Source organism: Hypomesus nipponensis, chromosome 27, assembly GCF_054491055.1.
Source record: "Hypomesus nipponensis isolate SF chromosome 27, ASM5449105v1, whole genome shotgun sequence".
NCBI classification, from domain to species: Eukaryota; Metazoa; Chordata; class Actinopteri; order Osmeriformes; family Osmeridae; genus Hypomesus; species Hypomesus nipponensis.
In genome coordinates this window covers 12,028,243-12,052,315 of record NC_140387.1, presented here as the reverse complement: position 1 = coordinate 12,052,315, position 24,073 = coordinate 12,028,243, and the positions used below count along the sequence as shown (strand labels likewise).

The 24,073-nt window shown below is 42.4% G+C and overlaps 1 protein-coding gene across 1 annotated transcript in view; it reads left to right on the top strand.

The window, feature by feature from the left end:
- Window positions 1-2,047: 2,047 nt before the first annotated feature.
- Window positions 2,048-24,073, top strand: part of pappaa (pregnancy-associated plasma protein A, pappalysin 1a) — a 299,873-nt gene continuing 277,847 nt past the window's right edge. Inside the window, exons 1-2 of the mRNA XM_084693873.1 lie at window positions 2,048-3,263; window positions 18,021-19,092. Coding sequence (XP_084549999.1) covers window positions 2,876-3,263; window positions 18,021-19,092 — 1,460 coding nt within the window. The 5' untranslated portion in view covers window positions 2,048-2,875. The remainder of the gene's footprint in view (window positions 3,264-18,020; window positions 19,093-24,073) is intronic.

The following is a 24,073-nucleotide window of genomic DNA, read 5'->3' as shown; positions in this document are numbered from 1 at the left end:
CACATTGAGGCTTGAAAAACTGAGATTCGGTCAGCGCCATGTTGAATTTCTGGCTTGTCCGGTCTTGCGCAGTAGCGTGGCTAGCTGTGCTCTAGGCTTCATAATAGGTCTATGCCGTCATTGATGTCAGCAAAGACATCTGGTGCTAGTTTCCGTTTGGGGGATTTATTTCAAAATCGGAAAACATCTGCTAAAAAGAAAAAGCTAGTATTTTGAGCCAGGTTCGAGAACAGAATATATATTTTTAATGAAGAAAGATTTTGATATTTTGACTTAAAATTAAAGAATAAAATCACTGAAATGAGACGTGTGCCAAAACGGAAATGCAATGCCACCAAGATCCATCGGTCCTTAAGCTGAGAAGTAAGGAGTGGGGGTTTGTGTGTATGTGTTGTTGTTTTGCCAAATGTTTTGTTTTTATTAATGCTGTTGTGCTGTGGGTTATTGCTGCCTGACTACTGCCGGAAGGAAGGTAGACAGACAAAAAGCCTGGCCAATCATTGCATTCGGTCTGAATGCCATCCAATCATTAATTCCGGTCTGACGAGTGGTCATGTTTATTACAGCCCTGCGACGCCCACAAATATTGGATTGGTTTCATTTTGCTGTCAAACCTTAAGATTTATTGGTTTCTATCAGGATGTGAAGTGTAGTTCAGCAAAAATGACAAAGTGCTTCTCAAAAACCATTACCTACCCTGCCTTTAATGCTTTTGTGTTACATTTACATTTTACATTTATGCATTTAGCAGACGCTTTTATCCAAAGCGACTTCCAAGAGAGAGTGTTGACACCTAATGACACTTCCAAGAGAGTGTTGACACCTAATGCTGCAGTGTTGTACATGTAATAGTTGTTTTTGGCAATGTAGTGTTTTCTAAATGTTTCATTTCTTTTAATTGTGTTATGTACGGTATAGATTAATGTTATATTGCACTGTAAAATGTCCTCCAAAAGGTGGGTTTCAAAACGAAGTGAAACATTAGGACAATTGTCAAAAGGGTTTGAAGATGCTATCAACATTGTATCACGTCAAATATGTCACGTCACATCAATGCTTGCACAGTCCGAGCTTGACTGTTAGTGAACAATCAACTGAGACCTCAACTACATCTTTGAGGGTCAACCTCAGAACCAGGCTGAGTTCACGAGGGCAACAAAGATCAGCAGACAACCAAATCTTGAAGGAGCGGTAGAAAGCTATACTGTATGGGGTTTTGGACACAAGTCCAATTCAATGTATCCTTTGGTTGGGGAAAGACAGCTCAACACTTAGTGGTCTGCTTGAAACCTGCTCTCAGTGGGTCCCGTGCTTTACTCTCCACCATAAGTTATTTTTCCGTCAGGCACAAAGGGAAGTATGTGGCTTTGCTTTGGCTAAGTCACAACATTGTATGAAGAGCAAGGCAAATATTTGATATGTTTCCTTTTACTTTATGGTAGGTGTCAATTTTCAGTTGGCCAAGGCTGGTACATTTAACACCAAATAACCATGGACTAACTGAAAGGGAAACATTGACATTCCTAACTTTAGGATGGGCCATTAATGGTTACCTATCGTAAAACATTTAAATTCTGTCAACTAGTTGAAAATACCTCCACATTTTGCGGGGATGCAGTGTGTATTGTAAGTGGGAAGATTGAATATCACAATCTGAGATCAACCACACAAAATGTAACGATTTACAGAAGTGAACTCAGAACTTTGTTTTAATAGAACATATTTTTCTGATCATTTGTATTTCTCTAGTGAAAAGGATGTATTTAACCAATTTGAGTTAAACAAGTTGACACCTCACTCTTAAAAGACCCTTTCAAACCATTCTGTATTCTTTGCGATTTCTAACATAAAAAAATAACACTATGTAGGACATGTACAGTATAAGAAATAAATCAGAGAGCAACGGGGACTTCTGATAGAGGGCTTGCCGTCTGCTGTATGTGGCCGTCTGATTACAGAAACGTTGAAAGTGTTACAAATGTGTTAGATTGTTAGAATTGTAGCCGCTAGAGGGATACACATATGCCTTTCAGTCGGTAAACACCGTCCCATCAGCTGCTATTTGAAATAGCAGTCAGTGAGTAAGCTAGGCTACCTGTGACTTCCCACTTCAGCTGAGGAAGGAAAAAAACAGCCCCGGAACGTTCGAAACATGAGTTGCTCCCTCTCAAAAAGACTTACTGAGAAACTGCTCTTAAAACGGACAACCATTTCTGGCTCTTTCTCCAAATGTCTCTTCGTTTCAGGGAAATCAATAAGGATCGTTCTGCTGCTATCTCTTGCCTTACAAGATAATTTTGTGCATTTCAACTTTTGAATATCAAGTTGAGGATTATTTCTTGATTTTTCTGTAATAAAATATGCCAGGTCGGTTTACTCTTATTTTTCATTGGAATTCAATATGTTGCATTTTGTATGCTGTTTTACGGGTAGGATAAGGAAACAAAAAAGGTGTGACAAGCGCTTGACTGAAAACTGGGCTTCTGCACTTAGCCTAACTCCTACCAAAGGGGGATGAGGGGGCATCAAGCGGATTCCCCTCTATGATTGATTAGTTATTAGTCATCACTTGGCTAAATGAAACCAATTGAAAAGGCACCGTGGAACACATGCATGAATCAAAAACTCCTGTGTCCCTTGAATGTGTCCTGTAGTCTTACTTTTGCTTAAACGTGAAAGGAAAGGGGGTCGTGGCTTAAGAATAACAGTATCGCTTTATGGGTTTATTTAGACCGATTCTACGGTTTTGCAAGCGGCTATAAAAACAGAAAAACAACTCGAGAACCTCTCAAAGAACATTGTTGACGAACGAATTTTATAGGCTAGTTATCCAAATATTTATTTTTAGATTTTTGTCATCTTATCCATACTGAAAATGAAACTTTGGACCTCTCCCTGGCTGCCATGCCTCGTGATACTCATCTTGTGTTTTGGATCAGAGTGCGGGACTGTCCGAAGAAAACAGAGATCCAAGAGGGACTTGGTGCTTGTAAGGGAGGCGAGAGCCAATTTCCCAGGATCTTGTGGCACACGTCTGCCCCGGGGCAAACGTTCTTTGGCCGACGTGGAAAGACGGGTGCCTCGCCAGCTTCGGCGCTCTTCTCATGCGGATAACTATCCGGGTCGGGGAAAACCTGTCTATTTCACCGGCAGGGGTGACCAGCTCCGGCTTAAACCAGGCGTGGAGATACCCAGAGGAAATTTCACTTTGGAGATGTGGATCAAACCAGAGGGAGGTCAACGATCACCCACGGTGATTGCAGGTATGCAATCCGAATCTGACTTTTTCAAACCAAATGGAAACGGAGTCTCAGTTTTCGTTCACATGGAGCCTAAATTCATGAATTATTTTTATGCCCACAAATCTCTACAGTAGCCTAGACTTTAGTCCGAATAATTGTTATATTCTAATACCTCTATCATTTATAGCCTGTAAGTAGGCTAGTAGACAAATATAAATCAGCACAGTATAAAGATTTAGTTACAAATTATGTTTAGGCTACATAGGTTAGATATAAATGACCAAATATAGGCTATAATTTAAGATGCATTAGATGTATAGTCTAAATATATTTAGGTTTTCAAGCTGTCTGGTAATTGTATTTAAACACTATTAAAAGTTGCCAAACAATACAACCGTGTGCTAAAAATGAGTTCTAAAAACGGACACAAGCAATGATGTAATGCTTTGAGAAGTGCACCATAAGTAATTTTTCGTGCGCTCACCGGGCAGCACTAGGCTTTCGATCATAGTTTATAATTTAGGGTCATTTAAATAGGGCTGTACAATGATAATAGGCATATTAACTAAGTCTACAGTTTCATGCATATTGTGTAACCTATAACTTTGGTCACCTAATGCACTATGGCAAACGGATTAACATCATAAGGCTATATAGGTGTATTTAGGAGGGTTATGTTTGTGATTGATAGGTGATGTCATCATACGTAGTTGTGTCCTATGGCTATTTTAAAACCGTGATGTAATGCCGAAAGTTTTAATAGCTACACGTCAGAGCACGGCAGTAGCCTATGCAGTTTATTCTGAAGCAGCTACCGGTGCTGCACATGCTGCAATAGCTATGTAGACTTCCCAAGAAGAACATAAATTCGCCGCTAAATTTACCGGACACAAAATCCAGTGATCGAGTTATCAAAATCTCAAGCAGAGTTGCACTAATGTGACTGTCGTTGCGTCGGGGAATCTAGACAATTTTCACTAACCCTCTAGGCTTGTGTACCGTTTGCAGACTGTAACCTGAATGACGCATGAAAAGCAGATTTTTTGTTTTATAGACATCTTAGGTATTGTCGTAAACTGACCACAGTCGGCTACAGTCCACTTTTATGTAGGCTATAGAGCTTGATATTGTAGCCTAGTAGGCTATGTTAGCGGGAATGCTTGGACAGCAATTCGTCGGCCTAAATGTTACAATGATTTTATCGGTCCTTCAATATTAACAAACCACGAGTCTGTTAAGACGTAAGACAACGAATAATATATATTTTAGTCGGCTTGTAAATGGTAATAGCATCACTGCCAGTGAAAGGAAATATCCTATAATTCTGACTTGTCCCATAGGCTGCCAATAGGGAGCGTAGCGGACACAACTCATTGCATTTCACTGGTGCATTTGCGTAGCCGGCTGAGCTCTCAGCACTCAACGTTGACTACACATTTAGACCGAGGAGATTCACGAACAAGAATGCGTGTCCCTCCTTCCAACCCCCTCTCTCTTGTTCCCCAGCTCTCCTTCTTCCTCCCCTACATTCTCTCTATATCTCTGTTTCTCTCTTTGCCCAGCTCTTCCTTTTTGGAAATCCACATTTTTATTATAGAAGTTTGTACAAATTTATAACAGTTTGAACATGGTTATTGTAGTGGTTGTACCTGCTTTGTAAAGTGTGTGCATGTGTGTGTTGATGTGCATAAAACTGTGTATGTGTGTGCACGTGTGTGGGTTTGCGTGTATCTAGATGGGGCTGGATGCATCCCAAACCAGACCCCTATAACATTCAATAGAGGCATTTGAACTGTTCAGGGAATTTGTGGAGAGAGCTCTGGATGACACAGAGAAGTCTCAATCTGGTCAATGTTTTCTTGTCAGCTCAGAGAATATTACAGGAAACCATGCCTCCCCCACCCCCCCCAATATATCATATGTATTGGATTGTGTTATTTTCTGCCAGCATGTTAAGACAAAGGAAAATATATTTGTTGGAGAAGAAACAAACCACCAACCATCAAGCAAATGGAATAATAACTCATCTTTTAAATCAAATTCAGACCTTGCAACAAACCCAGGTGCTTAAACATCCCTATCCCATTGTTTTGATCCTGATCAAGTTGTTTTCTACAGCTGTTTTCACATTGTGTTGTTGTTGATTTGACCAATGCTGTTTTCATATAGAGAGGGTCATCATCTCTATAGTTTAAGTGCAGAGAGATGAGGAATGAACTGCAGTATTTGCTTCCTGTGCACACTACTAAACACCCAGGCCCAGATTTAAAAGGGCTCCACAACAGTGTTAGGATTTTCACAATTTAACTATGGTTTAATAATAGCTAAGCCCGACTCTTTTGTTCTTCATTACAATCTGGAACAGCTAATGAGAATATAGTAGACGGCCTCTGGAAAAATAACTTTTTAAATTCACATCGCAGTCACAGTTTAGAACCAGTGGTTATTCAATTAAGTGTCATCATTTACTAAAATGGGGTATCTCATGACTAGTGGCATCTGTTTGTGACAATCAATTACTAAATGTCAAAACAGCAATAGCATTTGCTGTTAAGGGCACAAAGTACATAAGACTAAAGTAGAACCTACTGCCCTACTTACACAATAAAGGATTGTGGTTAATTTGAGCCCTTTTGGAACTCCCGATTTGTTCATATTCATTATTACACTTAAGCATGCTAAAAAGAGATCTGAACATTTACATGTTTTTATTTATATATAATAATAATAATCATAAAATATAGCTGCAAGCAGCGATGCGGGTTCCTCCGCAAAATGGCAAAATATTATAAAACTGTACATTGTAGAAGGTCAAGCGTTTTGCGACAACAATAGAGCAAAACTACTTTATGTTGGGCCAACTACAATAGGCTGAATGGGGATTTGAACTCATGAGCATAAGGTTACAGAATAGCCTCTATATCCTCTCTGCTACACACCAACTGTTGAGAATGTATGAGTATAAAGGGCAGAGTATTAGCTTTGGTCATCTTTGGGACAAAGGTTAAGAAATGGTTGACATTTCAAAGTGGAGTTGCATGAAATTGCGCATGGTATTTCATTTTGATGTCATCCTGTTTAACTAAACAGATATTCAAATTTAAGACAGGCTGAAAGATTGCGGCTGGATTCAATCTTACAACTTTATACTTTGCAGGTCATTGTCCCAGTCCATTGAGCTGTTCTCAGTGTTGAATATTGTCATGTTCAGTTACTATATAAAAAAGTAATCTGTTTCTTCTGTGGTAACAGTCTGTGGATTCAGCCAAAGTTTAAACTACTCAAATTCAATCATATTTTGATATACCAAGGTAAAATTGTTGATGGTACTTCAGAGTGATGTAATCTTGAACCCAATAAGGTTTGAAAACCATCAGTCAAAATGATGTTTGATTTATTGACACAAACATATTGAGGCAATGTGGACATTTACATAAATACACCCCTTTCAGACATTTTGTATTACATTTCTCATTCCATTTCACCCTATATAAAAACACACCTGCCCGCACACTATCACAATCCATGACGTTTACCTCCCTCCCAGCGCAAGTCACGACAAAGCAGAAATGCTGCAGCGGACGCATGAGGTTTAGATGTCGACCAAAAATTGCCTCCCACAATCAAATCAGATTGATTAACATTGTTTCCAGTATATCTCAAAGATGGCTTGATGACCGCTTTCCAAAACCACAATCAATTTACAATCAAGAATAGCCTCATTGGCAAGAATTCTATGGCACGGCCCATGAACAACTCCTTGGAAGTGGTGACATATCCTTGCCGACTCTCACTTGCCATTAAACCACACAACATGCACTCTCAGGGTGACCAACAAGATTATTTTAACTAACAAACAACAATATTACAAACATCTAATTGAACGAACGCAACAACTTAAATCCCTTGCATAGCTGTTGTAACCAAACTATTTTCCACAAGTCTTGGCGTTTTTTGACATGCCGCACTGCATGCTGGGTACCCCAGAGCGCTGACGCTGATTATCTAGCTGTGCTCCGACTACGTGATATGACGAGATGCTAGTTACACACTAAGGTCTCGGAGTCTCCTGAAATGGAACGCGTCTTTCTGCCTTGAAGCTGCGTGCGCATCATCATCAAGACCCCATATATATGTCAAGATAACATCCAAGCTAACAATTTTGCCAAATCAGCTTTGTATACCATATGTACTGTGTTATGGTTGTTTGAGTTAAACAACTTGCTTAATGAATTGGATGGCTGTTAAATGTCAAATCTAACTATAACTTTATAAAAGAGAGAGTTCCAATCAAATCTGAATTATTTTTAAACCGAGAGGTTTAAAAGACAACCTTTGCCTAAACTGACATGCACCAACTCGAGTTTCAACATCCATTTACACATTAGTCTCAATTTTTTACTCTACTCTTATGGCATAACTATGTTTAACTTAATGTCTGCGCCTCTCTGTCACCAACTGTCTCTGGAGTGGGGGGTGGGGGCTTCACAGGGTGTCTACAGGTGTAACCAAGTTAAATGTAAGACTTTTTAAGACCTTTTAATACCACTTCCAATTGAAATTAAAGACCACATTTACGATGGAAATACAAATCAAAAGTGGAAATATACAGTAATCTTCCCAAACACTGATGTCTGTTCAATATGAACAGTATGGTAAAATGACAACAATCGTTTGAGTTTAAGAACATTGACTAAATGTGTGTAATGCGAAAGGATTAGGGCTGCCGCGATTCGTTGCTGTGAATGCGTTGACATCAATATTTTAAATCGACGCATCTTAAAAAAAAGAAATATTATAAAAAATTACAAAAAACGCTTCAAGTCATTATAACAAATCTCCAGTCAACGCTCAAATATCATGGCAGCTGCAGCAGAGACCGACTTGGTTCCAAAACCCCAGCCCCCAAATATCCGAGGCTTCAAAAGTATGGGAATACTTTGACTTAACGCTATCACCAAACAATAAGGTGGTTTGTACACTGTGCAAAGTTGCAATGGCATACCACAGCAGCACTTGCGCTATGCACGAGCACCTGAAAAGAAAACATACAGGCGCTATACTAGATGATTGACTGGCAGAAAAGACAAAACCACCGTTGTCTGGTGTTGTCTACTCATGTTTATTAGGGAGAGCCTTTTTAATATATGTTGTCATTGTAGCTGCTAAATACACACGTTATTAAAGCTATAAATTCGTCTGCCTGCTACCTTAGAGTTTCCATTGAATAAATGTTTAGGTAGGTTAGAATCTGGGTTATTCCATGTTGGTTGATAGGATGGCTCTCCAGGTTAGCTCTTGCTATTTAGCTAACTTGTTAACCCTTACCATGACGCGTTGCTAGGACAATGGAGGCATATGAAGTGATTTTAAGACGTTAGCCCTAGTCCGGCTCTAGTGTGTGGTAAATGTACACTACTTGGTTCTTAGATAATTGTTGAGTATCGCTATCGAATCATTACCAAACTGGCATAAGCACCAGCCCAGAACCAGCACCTTGGAATTTTTGGTTTAAAAGGGGTGTGTGTTTGTGTATGTTGGGATATGTTATGTACCTTATCTAAATATTTTAATTGACAGAGTTGAGACAGAGTTTAAACCTACAGTTTTACACTTTAATTTGTAAGCCTTTGTTTGTTTGTCAATGAAATCTGACTGCAGCTTTGTATACCATATGTACTGTGCTATGGTTGTTTGAGTTAAACAACTTGCTGAATTAGATGGCTGTTAAATGTCAAATCCAACTATAACTTTATAAAAGAGAGAGTTCCAATCAAATCTGGTTGTATTTTTAAACCGAGAGGTTTAAAAGACAACCTTTGCCTAAACTGACATGCACCAACAATACAGTTACAAATACAATACAACAATACAAATCAATACAGTTTGTTGTAAAAAAAAAAAAAAAAAAGAACTGAAATGGTCAAAAAACGTTTATTTTTTGGGAGGAAAATTAATCGTTTAGACGAATCGACTTATCGATAAAAATACAGATAGTCTACAGATTAATCGATCGAATAATAGTCGTTAGTGGCAGCCCTGGAAAGGATAACACAAAAATGTAATTGCTGTCCTAAATTATATTTTTTATTACATAGTGGTGGAGCAGAAACTAGCAATTCCATGGATCCCATGGAAACAAAGGCAAATGTGTGAGATGTACTGATGTGGAGCACAAATCATCCAAGAAGCAGTACTTCTCTTGAGTGGTTTTTATTCAGATGAATAATCCTTGGATTCAGGTCAAAAGTCTATCACTTGAATGGTTTCTTCACTGAAGACACTCAAAGTCACCAGCTTGGCATAGTGGGACATGGAAAGGATTAAACATGTAGACTTTCATCAAAGTAAAAATTGCTGGTTTGTCCTTTCTCATCAATGTCCTCAAAAAAGCAGTCTGCAGAGCTCCTGTGTCTGTGGGGTGACTGTCTGTCTCTGGAGGGCAGGGCAGGCAGGGGCAAGCAGGGCCTGCAGGCAGGCAGGCAGGGCAGGCCAGCTGGATGAAGCTGTCCTGGGGTCAGGGCCAGCTAGAGAGGGGTAGTCCAGCAAGGGGTCTGTGTTGCTCTCAGCATACTCTGTTGCATCATCTGTTACGCTCAGCATCCTCTGTTGTTGCCCTCAACATCCTCTGTTGAACTCTGTTGAGCAGGCCTCTGCGTGACCCTCCAGACCTGTAAAAGTGAAGGGTCCATGTCAGTAGTGAAAAATTTTGCTTTTTCCATCTACACTCTATGCATTACTTGAACTTGAATCCAAATGTGTTGACCTGATGGAGACCCATGCAAAGTCACTCAAAACACGGGTTCGATTCCAGGCTCTGGCACGAGTATGTAGTTCTAAACTGGTCAATATATACTAGTGGTGGGCATATATATATATTTTTTAATCTAGATTCATCTCACTGTAATCTTGGAATTACTCTAGATTAATCTAGATTAAAATGGCTAATTTGAATTCCACCGAAGGCATTTAGAATATGTGTGTGCTGTCAGATCGTAACTGGGGAGGGGCCTTTGTTCTACTACTTTTATTCTGAAACAGGAAGTGGTCCTCATGCCAGGAAATAGGAAGTGCAGGGTTACTTAAACACAGGTAGTGTGTGTGTGAGGTTGGTAAAGCACACGGTGACTGCTAACGGTTGGTGAATTGGGGACTTGGCTTGCTGGGCATTTCCAGGGATACTACTGGTAGGACAATGGGTTGATCATGTTATCTGTTGATGTTTTTAATGATAAGCTATTGTGAAAGTGTGCTTAGGTGGGTTTAGTTAGTAATTGATATCTGACTGCTGTGTGCTCGTTAGTTCATGTAATGGCATGTTTATTGTAGAGTGGGAGTAGTGTTTGTGTGAAGTGTGTTGTTTGGTGAAACCATCTCGTGAGACTTATGAGTGCTGAATCTGTTGTGTTTGTTTCTTGTAAAGGTTTTCAACCTGAAAAAGTGTGGCGCACTGAATCAATGACTCATTTAAATAAATAGAAGAAGAATGAAGAAACCGCCTGAGTTGTTTCCATTTTTAACCCTGTTGATGACCAAGGCCCTTTTCAAGTTTGGGCAGAAATTAAGAATCCCCTGATGACTTGACAGTGTGCTACCCAAAGAATGACTAAAAGTCTTTGAGAACGGGTTTCTCAAGCCAGGTAAGCGAGGAGATTAGTTAGCTTGGCTGATAGAGCTGTGCTGACGGGCTTGCCTCGGTTGCACTCAAACAGTAGTTTGACGACTACTCTTCCCCTAGTGCTAAATCAGTGCTTGGCCCGGCATCTTCCGCATTAGCTAAGGGATGCTTTGCATTTAGGTGGTATTTGAGACTGGAAGAACTCGTACAGTAAACTAATTCCGCATCGCACAAGGTGCAAACAACCTTAGTCTTGTCAAGGTTTCCATTGGGAAGCTTCTTAAAAATACATTTTCCCTGAAGCAAACCCGGCGGCTTCATAGCTGCATCCATGTTAGCATGTCACGTTTGAAGTGGTGATTTCATACACAAGGCAAAACACAGGTTCAAAGACTCGTTCTCGCCCCCTACAGTGCAATTCGGCGTGGTATACATCCGCGCAAAAATATCAAGGTGAGTCATCATAGCTTGCGTAGTATAGACCCGGCTCCCAACCCAACTTCGAGAATAGATTAACGGCGATATTTTTTTTATCGCCCCATAAGTCTCACTTTAACGCAGCACGTTAACGCCGATAACGGCCGACCACTAATATATACACATCTGACCAATGACCAGGGTCCCATTCTCTGTACGTCGCTTATTACATCCGAGATCAAATGACACATCCAAGATTACATCATTGTGTTAATCATGATCTGGTTAATACGGGTATTCCAACACCCTTGTTGTTTATGATCAGTATAGCTGGATTGAGTTATGCGTTGGTCTAAAATGGGGTATGTATCTGTAACGGGTATGCAACGGACGTGGTCTTGCTCCGCCAGGGCCGTCGTTCGCTGCCATTGGGAGTCGAACCTGCCACCTCTGGACTGCCAAGTGCAACCACTACCAGCTACGCCAAAGAAAAGCTAGCTGTTATTTGACGCGGGTGGCCCATTACATACCTGAGGAGTGAGTTTCACCAGTACACAGTGGTTACATTCACCCCTCTGAAACTCACTCCGGCGGTTAGCTGGCGCTAACCTCGTGAGATCCGGGTCACGGCACCAATGTAAAGGGTATGCAACGGACGTGGTCTTGCTCCGCCAGGGCCGTCGTTCGCTGCCATCGGGAGTCGAACCTGCCATCTCTGGACTGCCAAGCGCAACCACTACCAGCTACGCCAAAGAAATGCTAGCTTTTTGTTGACGCGGGTGGCCCATTACATACCTGAGGAGGGAGTTTCACAAGTTCACACCGGTTACATATCGATAGTAGAAACCTTGATCAGCAATGCTGCTATTGGCTGCTCACAAGTCTATGGATGCTCACCATGGCCAAAAAGAGCACCCCGTGTTTCCCACAACAGAGCCAAACGGAGCAAGAGCTTGCTTGAAGGTTACTCCAAATTGGAAGATTCAACCAAACGGCAAGGAACACCTCAAAATCAGCAAAATCCAGGAGAGGGCTGGCAAAAAGTAGCAGACAAATTAAATGTAGTGACCATGTTAGATGTGTTATCGCTTTGTATTTTCTTATTTACATAATTACTTTATCATCTAATGTCATATAATCATTTAATGTAATGTGGTTCCAACAAATTAATGATGAGAAAACCGGCTCTCAAAAAGTATTGTAGCCTGTCTCGAGGTGCTAATTGGATCTGTCTATCACGGAATGTGCAATTCTGCTAATTATTTGTGCACCTTGTGCAACAGGTTGTTGTCGTAAAAACGAATAAGACATGGTTGTGACAGACTTCCTGTATCACCTCTGCTTGTAAAGCCGCAATCAAATCCTGTCTACATAAAATAAACCTGCTCCTGAGCAGGGTCAAGCTTACGGACCTGTTGCTATGACAGGAAGTCCAGGATGAGCTTCGAAGAACCGAACAATCCAAGATCGTGACAAATCGTCCGCAATCAAATCCAGCTATCTGAGTTAGCAATGTACGGAGAACGGGCCCCGGCTCGACCTTTGTCTGTAAACAATGATTCTGTCTGTCAGATACCTTTTAAATAGCCTGACTTACTGAAATTGGCAAAACTAGCCTGGCTAACGTAGGTCGCATTCTCAGGGCATTTGATGAATGAAACAGGCTCGCCTTGAAAAATCAGCAGTCCTCCCTGACGTTTCTGGAGTAGAATTGAGTGAAATACAATATTGTTTACACACTGCCGGGGCCTGTTCCATAAAGGCCGCTCAAAAAAGCTAGACTTAGTCCTAAACCAGACTTGAATAAGTGTAATTAGTCAAGCGGGGCTAAAGCGGTTCCATAATGGCCAATTTCAGCTCACGTAGTCCTACTAATTCAAGTCAGATTTAAGTAGTCAAGCTAATTGCACGTGCACCCTATTCTTAAGCAGCCCGAGAGGTAAAACATGGATCATACAATCCACTACGGCAAAAGCAATGCACACGCCACATGACTTCTTCCAGAAAGAACGTTCACTTTAAATCGAGTACAATGACAGCTCCCTCATCCACCGCTTCAATCAAAATAAAATGACACCCCATGATTGAGGTTGTGAACGATAGGCTACCTAGGTCGAGGACGTTTTTAGACCTTTACTCTGATAATTTAGATTGAGATATAAGCCTTTGCCTGATGCCTAAACATTTGAAATCACAAACTAACATCCATACATTAACGGCTATGGTGTGTAGCCTATCAAAGCATTGTTCATCATTGTTTAATGCATTAGGCTAAATGTTGTGGCCTATGTAGGCTATTTAAGTTGATTTTCTGTCAATGTTGAACAGATTGAACTGATGAGAATAAGAAAATGAGAATATATGTGGTAAATCATCGTTTTCCCGTTGGGTCAGTGTTACAGGAACGTCTGGTTAAGCACCAAGTCACGCTAAGCCTGACAGTTAGTCTGACCCTGACCAGACTAGTTTCGCAGCCTAAGTTGCCTTAGTAACCGAGTTCTAACTACGTTGAGCTAGCTTTATGGAACCGAATGAACTAGAAATGAGTCTGACTAACTGACATAAGTCTGGTTTATTCAGTAAACTCGCTTTATAGAACAGGCCTCCAGTGAGCAAGCCGAGTCTGACTCTGAGGCTAACGTCAAAACGGGATGCAGTCTCACTCCACTTGCAAGTTTTCCCCAAATCACAAAAATAATCGGCGCATCTGGCTAAAAGCACAATTCCCACATCTCCTAAAGGCTGCCCTCTTCGACCTTCTTGGTGAAGAATTCGCCAACATGCAAAATGATTCACTAGCTAATTACGCGTTGTACGCAGTGGGGGACGGCACCGGCCTCAGCAAGGCATCGGTTTCACGGAGTGTGGCAGCCGTGACACCGATCCTCCTGCGCCATTCCCGGACACACGAATGCCCACCACACAGGACGAGGTCCGCCAGGTCCACAGGGTAATCGGTGTTGTGGATGGCACACTGGTCCCAATCCACAATTCCTCCCTGGTGGATCCGTGCTGGATTGGGAGGAAACATGCTGCCTTCAACACCCAGGTGGCAGTGGACCACGATGGCCTCATCATGGACATCATTGCCAGGTGGCCAGGAGGCACACATGACAGCTTTGTGTGGGCCAACTCAGCTGTGGGGCAGAAGGCTGGCAGAGGAGAGTTCGGCTGGAGCTTCCTGGGGGACAGTGGCTACCCTCTCCGGAGTTACCTCGTGACACCGGTGAACAACCCAGCAACACCACAGGAGGAGAGGTTCAATGAGGCCCACACACACACCAGGACCCACATTGAACGGGTGTTCGGCAGGTGGAAGTGTCGTTACCGATGTATCCATCGTTAGTCGGTGGGCTGTGCTTGTCACCAGTAAAATGTTGCTGCGTGATTGTTGTCACAGCCATGCTGCACAACATTGCAGTGCGCGTTGGAGCAGATGAGCCGCCTCCTGTGGATGAAGATGGGAAATCAATTAATTGGTCCTCTCCTGGGGACGTGCACAGCGGCGCTCTGTTCCCAGATGGCTCCTCCTCCTCTTCCTCACTGTTTCCTGAGAGGCCCTCGTCCCCCAGAAGATCAATGCCTCCACTAATACGTTCAGAGGCCGTCTTTCCAATTATCGAAAGGACTTTTTCCTTGTCGGGAGGGAGGGTTGTAGCACCAGGTGCGCCACCACTCGTGCCCATGGTCTCTTGCCTCAACTTCGCACTTTTTTGTTGTTGTTTGGCTTTGGAACTCCTGCCAATTCTTTCTTACCGCCCCCCGGTCTCGGAGACCACAGGGACTAGAGGGGGACATCTTTCGGGCTATGGCCTGCAAAATTCTTAATTTTTTGTACAATGTTTTTTTTCACCCTTTGTTCCCCCAAATAAGTAATCACGGTGCTGGCCGAACTTGTCCACCTCCTCTGGGGTAAACGAGGGTAACCTCTTGCTCCTTTTGCTGGCTGTTTTTTCCCTCCTCACATGTGTGTGTCTAGCCACAGGGGGGTATATATGCGTTAATGGGCCTGATTACTACTTGATTACACCTGTTAGCTGTGATCACACATACACACGCCCGCGCGTAGCCTAACTGCACCTGTGTGTGGGGATCACAAGGTGTTATGTGTGATTTATGCGCTGATAAAGTGGTGGGTGATCGATTTTCCTGGCATCGATTGATTTAGTTTCAACACCACGGCGGTGGACAGCTCCCACTAAGAGCTTCTTAAGAAGCTTCTTTGGCGGGATCTTAAGAAGGCAGTTAAGAACGCGTCTGGGAAACACCCCATCTTAGCGCTCCTTCTAATGCTGGAGACACACTACAGGATAATTGGGCCGATTTCGCCCCTTCTGACAATCCTAGGTAATGTCTCGATTATCTTGATGGTTGTACAGATTATTTTATCACATGTTCCCTTGGTGTGAGGTGTGTCAAGAGTGACCGAATCTGCTCGGAAGGACGTCGGAGGCACCCCCGATCACAAATCCTAAATATTCAACATGTTGAATATTTGCGATCAAAAATCCTGATGTGTGTGGGGAACCCCGAGGACAAACGCTGAGTTTATCACATGAAACGAAATAATATCCAATCAGAAAGCAAGCTTAGAGAAGACGGAAGCATAACAAATGGAGTCACGGCGCAGCACAAAGTTAAATAGAAGTGATTTGTGGCAACAGCAAATCCTTTTCTTTCTTGAATTTTCTGTGAAAATCTTTGCAAAGACTATCATCGCAATTTCTTCTTGCATATCGTCCGCCATGCTTATTCTTAAGATTCTAAGATTTTGCAAGATTTCTTGTGTTAACAGTCGGGACACTAGTTGGAAATCTGTTTGTGTGTGGTGTGCTGTCTTTGTCAAATCATGGCAAACCACACACTGTAGGAGCAAAACAGTTAAATCTAGGATTTTTTGTCTTGTTTGTGGTCCCTCACAGTTTGAAGATCTTATAAGATCAAAAAAATCATTTAGTGTGTCCCCAGCATTAGCCGAACCCTTAAGAACCTTCTTAAGAATGATTCTTCTTAAGAACGAGTCCTTAAGAACGATCAAATCGGGGAAACCCAGCCCTTTTGTGTTCCTGTCATTTATAGTTTTTGATATAAGGATGGATATGTTTGGAAAAACTTGAAATGGGTTTGCGTGGATATGTGTGCATTTACTCATCCAACCACCTAGTTGGTTTAGTCTGGAAAAGTGTACAATATTAGATTAATTGTGCATGGCAGAATAACAACAGCTGTTGACACTAGGATCCCTACAAGCATTTCAGCAGACCTTTTAGCTTTGGGTGTTAGCTGCCAGATTAAAGGGTTTTTCCCTCCACGTTTAACACCCTTCACACTTTCTAAATGTTGTCCAATTTGAATACTGACCAGAAGAGGCAGTCTTGCATGTGTCTTATTAAAGCAATTTTAAGACATCTATACTGAGCTAAACATTAGTTTCTCAGCTCAATCCAGTTTCAGGGAATTATAATTTTGTTTTGAAATCAAGGACATGTTTAAAGGTGCATTCAACTTATTGTACTATTTGCAACAAAATTAATTAAGTGTGTCTTTAAAAACAATGTAAATATGTGATATGTGTTAAGTGACTGTGGATGAGGTTTGGGCAACTCGGTATGGTCCCACTGGTTCTCAAAGACTTGAGAACTAATTACTGGCCTAGTGTACTGTCTTAGCTAACAGTATTAAAGAAATAGGGGCGCCCATCAGAGTTGGATAAGTGGTACTCTTCCCCGTGTTTGCACATGTGAGAAACGTATGCTCCTAGCTTGGGTGGATTCCAGTCCCCCCCCCTAATCATTTGTGAACGCATGGCCTCCCACATGCTAGAAAGACTTGGAGTGGCGTGCTCTGGAATCTTCACAGACATGCAGTCTTTTATACTGTGCTTGCATATGCATGCATATGCGCACACACACGCGCGCCCCACATGGCCACACTCTCTAAACACACAAACAGTTAGCATTCAGAGATCCCCTAAGAAGTGAAAACACATTACCATGCTGAAGCCGACATACCCTTTCCAAGTGAAACAGGAAAAAGGTGTTTTGGTGCCTCTAGCAAAACAAGACTTTTGCAGAAAACGACCCTTTCTGGCTTTCCCTGCTGGCGAGGCACATTTCCAGAAACAGTTCAAATTGCCTAAACGTTCATGAAAAAATATTTTCTATGGGTTTATTTTGGAATTTGCTTTAGACTTGCACTTTTACCCAATTAACAGCACGTTCTCCAATGTTATCAGTAACTGTATCATGTCAGCTTTCACCTGCTAATCACAACCATATTGTAAACAGTTTACATCAGATGAATGACAGAATATGATTCAATAATTATTATGATAATCCACATTGCATGCATAGTCATTGAAACAAAATTCACATTAGTGATTGGCAAGTGACTGACTCAACTATGGATCTCCTAGGTAGTTATTTAGGAGACAGGCAATGTAATGTCTGAGGCCCCCAATATGTGAAATGTTAATATCAAAGAAGACAATTCCTCATTTGATGGCCATGTTAGTCTAATTCAGTACTGGTCTAATTGTTCTTCTGCAATCTGTCTCCCAGTGTATTGACCAAGCTACCTTTTCCCTTTGTGCTTTAGGTGATCAGTATACACTACAGCTCTGAGATAAACTTATGTCTCTAATTTGATCTCCTTCCCTCCCCTTCCTCTCTCTCATTTTATTTTTGTTGCACTCTCCTTCCCCATTCCCTGCCTCCCTTTTCCTCTCCCTTTCTCCCTAATAGGCCTGTATGACAAGTGTTTCTACGCCTCCAGTGACCGTGGCTGGCTGGTGGGTATCCGAGCGGTCAGCGAGCAGAGCAACCGGGACCCCCGTTTCTTCTTCTCCCTCAAAACTGACCGTGCCCATAAGGTGGCCTCTGTACACTCCAATGCTCGGTATCAGCCTAACCAGTGGGTGCACCTTGCCGTCACCTACGATGGCCTCTACATGAAACTTTTTGTCAACGGCGCCCAAGTGGGTGTCAGTCGAGAGCAATCCGGAGACGTCTTCAGTCCCCTAACAAAAAGGTGTAAAGTGCTGATGGTGGGGGGGAACGCATTAAATCATAACTATCGTGGAGTGGTCGAGAGGGTTAGTCTATGGAGACAAGCCTGGGGTCAAAGGCAGATTATCAGGGACATGCAGGGTCATGAAAATCATGATCCTGCCGATTTAGTTATCCGGGAGACCTTTGAAAACCCATCTAGAAAATGGCTGACTGTGAAAGACGGTAGTTTTCCTCAACTGGATGTGGGTGGGAACAGTCGGGCAGGGCTTGGAGGGTTCCTGGACACTACCTTAAATACCCCGCAATGCGGTCAAACCATCTGCGATAGTGTGGAAGTTGTGACCAACTACAACCGTTTCTGGACTTTCCGGCGGCCGAAGATGGTGCGATACCGTGTCATCAACATTTGGGATGACACCAGGCAAAGACCCACAGTCACACCACAGCAGATACACCTGCAGCACCAACACCTTAATGATGCGTTTAGTGTTTACAACATCACATGGGAGTTGAGCGTTCACAACATCACAAACTCATCGCTCCGCCATCGATTGATCCTTGCAAACTGCGACATCAGCAAAGTGGGTGACGAGACTTGTGATCCGGAGTGTAACCACACTTTGACGGGCTTTGATGCAGGTGATTGTAAGAGGCACAGAAGCCGCTGTCCTGAATACAAGCAGGGTAATGGTGTGTGTGACCCAGAGTGTAACTGGGACAACTTCTTCTATGACCATGGTGACTGCTGCAACCCAAAGGTGACAGATGTGACTAAAACCTGCTTTAATCGGTCTTCCCCTCACAGGTAAAATTATTTTTATTTTTGCATATTTCAAGTTTGAACTTTCTTGGAAATGTTTAGAAATAGTTTTGTGACATACTATAATGATATAATTTTTCTATAAATTGTATTTAATATATTGCACAACTGTCCACATACTGCATCAGTTGGAATAAAACACATGTGCACACACAGACACACTGTACATCTTCACACTGTCATATTAGTATTCGGTATCCTGACCTAAGAATCCGGGCCCTTCTATGCTGGTTTTGAGTGTAACGTTAGCCTCGGCTTGTGTGGGATAGTTAATGGGTCCTGTGCATATACTTATATATTAATAGACACAGCTAAATTTTTCTTCAAAGATGGCGTCCCCATTCATGTCTTTGAAAAGTGATCAGTGGCGCAGTCAGGCAGAGAGCGCAAAACTGGACCGCGCCATCTTTCCAGTTCCGGCTCTTCCGGTGTAGCGTTAAACAGTAGCTCGCCTTTTTCTTAGCTCCGAGACTCGTGCACGCTTGCAGCTAGCTGTACACGTCATATTTCGCGACAACCAGTTGCGATCATAGACTTATATGGTCGCGAGCGTGTGAGCTAAGGCATTGCAGTGGCAGAATGGGCTACAAGTCTGATAAGAATCAGAGACATGATGCAAACTTTACTGAAATGTATGTTGTCACTGTATAGTAGTCCTTTCACTTGTTTTTTAGAAATAGGCTATAGGGCTAAAAATAGGGATATTCTAGATGGAACTCATCACATGTAGTTTTTTTTCTTTGTGATTTGTGTATTATTTCCAACGCACTGTATCGGATTAAATAAACTATTAACCTGAACACCTAGATCCGTCGTTGTTCTCGCCAGGCAAAGAAAGTTGAATAGTTATTTTGGTAACAGAAATCTTCCATCATGCAGACTTACCATAGCTTACTGTCAACTTTATATTCAAATGAAATGCCACTAAATTCACACTGCCTTCAATTTAACATCAGTGTAGAAATGTGGCCTGTGTTTTTAGTTAAACCTGCAAAACCAAACGCCTATTAATGGTTATACCATGATCAAACAAGACTTGGTAATACTGTAATAAATAAAAGCTTGAGAAGTGTTTCTAAAATATATTTTATTGAACATTTGCCTTTGAAAGGGGCATATTAACAGAACTATATACAAGACGTTTCCATCAGATATAAGTGGGGGTGAAACAGAGTTACCGAGGACCTTCTTCGTCCCACAAAAGCAGTCTGGTTTGATCACACGATAAAAAAAGAGTAATGGGTGTGTTTAACAAAAGCTTCTGAAGGCAAGACTAATATTATTTAAATATATATCATTTCCTATTGTGGTTATCAGCTAAAGTATTAATCTTCATCTTTGCTCCAGATAGACATGTCAACAATCTATGCTCACGCTTAACATAATATATTATTTGCCATCATGTCATGAACGTTTCAGAAAAATGTAATCTATTTAGAATAACGGAAAAAAACTATTAACAACATTTCATGTATGTGTGACAACCATTTGCTAAACTTGCTACAACAGGGCAGGCAACTCAAGCCATTTCTCCCTGTGCTCATTCAATGGCTCATTCAGCTCCAGGTAAATTGGCAATCGGCCAATGTGAACTTTTGTGCTCGTTTTGTGATCATTCGTATCCGTGAGCCCATTTTCAGGCAACTTTTGTTGACGTAAGAAAATAAATGGGGTGCTAGTTTACCAATTTCAGATTGGTTTCAAACTTAGCAAAAATCAGGAAAAGTTCTTCTATGAAAAAGCTAGTAGTATGAGCCAGGGGAGATAGTTTTGTAAATGTTGACTGGAGTTAATAGAATAAAAACGACCGGAAGAGCCAGAAGTCTAAAAGAAATGCAATACCAGCTACATCCACTGGGACCGTTGCTTCAAGCCGAGGGGCGATGGGAGGGGGTCTTGTCCTGTGTGGCTGACTAGTGCATTCTAACCTTAACCTGACTGAATCAGTTTACCATGCATAGATGGAGCCAAACAAACTCACCTAGACTGTTTTCCCCACATGAAGTCCAGACTGTAACAAGAACAGATTCTGAGAGGGATCCAAGCACAGGGGGTTTATTTAATCACAGGGCAGTCAAGGTACATGCAGAGATCTGTAACCAGGCAGACAAGGCAATATAAGTAATCCAGAATCTTAGGCAAAGGTGCAGGCAATGGTTGTAATCACAGGCAAACAGGACAAAGTAGGTTAATCCAAACATAGCAAGAGCAGGCAAAAGGTCAAAACATGGATTGACAATTGTATACAAACGCTCTAACTGAACTATGGAAAGAACCAGCCTTTGCAACAAAACTAAACGCCGAAATATGCTTCTGCGTCTCCGTTTACGGATGGGAGGGCGCACGGATACGCACAAATACGGACGGATAGACTGCATTTATGGTTCTCCGTAGGCTGTGGGTGCTGAAAACAATTCACCGCCAGAAGTGTAGGTGGCGCAACGGTTTTTGTTTAGACGTCGTCGAGTGTTTATTTACCTAGGTTACCGAGAAGTCGGAGCAAATTTACAAATTTGCCGTTTCATCAATAAAACACACACATTTTCAGCAACGACACTGCCCATTTCTCGTCACATTTGAATTCAGATGCTGATTTGCAGCATCTGAACTGTTTAGCTGAAATATGAATTGTAAAAACTTTACAAGCAATTGGGGTCAAAGGATTCTGTTTGTCCTGCTGTCACGGCAACCCCCGCCCCTGACGCAAGCGGTTCTTAATAATTACCAATCACAGCCAAGGGGGTCTCCGTAGCTCTCCGTAGCTACGACGGATAGTTAGAAAATTCAGGAGGTGCACGTCAGGCTTTCCGAGGCTCTCTGAGGGCTGACGGAGAACTCGTTCCCATGTGTCCGTTTTTCGAAAAACGCAGAAGCATATCGGCCTTAAGGAACACAGGTGTTAAAATAGCAAACATAAAGTGTAGACAAGCAACAGTTAAAATAAATGATCGAATATAGGTGCAAGCAGCAATGTGGGTTCCTCCGCAAGATGGGAAATATTTTTTTTTATGTACATTATAGAAGATTAAGAGTTGGACAAGAGAGCAAAACTACTTCATGTGGTTGGCATAGGCTGAATGGGGATTTGAACTCATGAGCAAAAGGTTACAAGTCAGTCTCTTTATACCCTCTGCTACACACCAACTGTTGACATTTTATCAAACAGTTTTGGTCAGCTTGGGGAAAAAGTTAAGAAACAGTTAACATTTCAAGGTAAAATTGCATGAAATTGCTCATGGTACATCAGAATAATGTCACCTTGACGCCAATAAGGTTTGAAAAACCATCAGTCAAAATTATATTTGATTTATTGACACAAAGGCAATGTGGACATTTACATAAATACATCTCTTTCAGACATTTTGTATTGCATTTCTCATTCCATTTCACCCTATATTAAGACACATCTGCCCGCACACTATCCCCATCCACGCTGTTTCCCTAAATGCTGCAGCAGCCGCATGAGGTTTAGATGTAGTCCAAAAATTGCCTTCCACAACATATTACATTTATGCATTTGGCAGACACTTTTATCCAAAGCGACTTCCAAGAGAGAGCTTTACAAAAGAGCATAGGTCACTGATCATAACAACGAGGTAGTCCCAAACATTGCAAGCAGGCAAAACATGAAGCATACATTGTGAAAAACTAAACAAATGCCAAGAGAAGACCCATAAGAGCATGCAGTTATACAAATTACAAATTAAAACAACATGAACCCCAAAAAGTGCAAGACTGTACCTGTAGAAGAACAATCAACAGTAAAATATTTCACAGCGAGTACAAGAGTTCAAGACTTAACTGCGTTATAACTAACCTACAAGAGCAACAAGTCTCTCAATAAGAGTCATTGTGATCCTGGAGGAAACTAACCTCAGGTCCAATCAAGCAAGCATTCTTAAGTACCGTTGTACTCCCGGAACAAGTTCGTCTTGAACCTTTTCTTGAAGATGGGGAGACCGTCAGTGTCCCTGATGGAGGTGGGGAGATGGTTCCACCATTGGGGGGCCAGGCAGGAGAAAAGCTTGTGTTGGGACCGGGCAGTGGGGGTGTAAGGCTGCAGGAGAGACTTGATGTAGTTGGGTGCAGTCCCGTTCACTGCTCGGAAGGTCAGTACCAGGGTCTTGAATCTAATAAGGGCGTTGATGGGTAGCCAGTGGAGAGAGATGAGGAGCAGGGTAACATGGGAGTGTGTGGGTAGATTGTAGACCAGGCGGGTCGCTGCCTTCTGAAACCTCTGAAGAGGGCGGCTTGCACATGCTGGGAGACCAGCGAGTTGCAGTAGTCCAACTTGAAGAGGACCAGTGCTTGGTCTAGCAGCTGGGTGGAGTGCTCAGACAGGTATCTCCTGATCTTCCGGATGTTGTAGAGGGTGAATCTACACGACCGGGAGACTGCAATGTGGGCCGTGAGGGAGAGTTTGTGGTAACCCCAAGGTTCCTGGCAAAGGATGAAGGGGTCACCGTCACAGATCCCAGGGTGATTGACAGATCGTGGGAGATGGAGGGTTTAGCTGGGATGATGAGAAGTTCTGTTTTGGCGAGGTTCAGCTGGAGGTGGTGCTCGGTCATCCAGGCAGAGATGTCTGTGAGGCAGGCGTCAATCCTAGCTGAGATCCCCGGATCAGTCGGGGGGAACGACAGGTACAGCTGGGTGTCGTCTGCATAGCAGTGGTAGGAGAAGCCATGGGAGGTGATGATTGGTTCAAGTGAGGTGGTGTACAGAGAGAAGAGGAGGGGTCCAAGGACGGAGCCCCGTCGGACACCAGTGGAGACCTGGTGAGGGCCTGACAGTTTGCCTCCCCAGGAGACCTGGTAGGATCTTCCCGACAGGTAGGATGAGATCCACTGGAGTGCAGTGCCAGTGATGCCCATCTCAGAAAGTCTGAAGAGCAGGATCTAGTGGTTAACCATATCAAACGCTGAATCCAGCAGAATGATGACCTGGAAGCCGCTCTGGCAGGGCA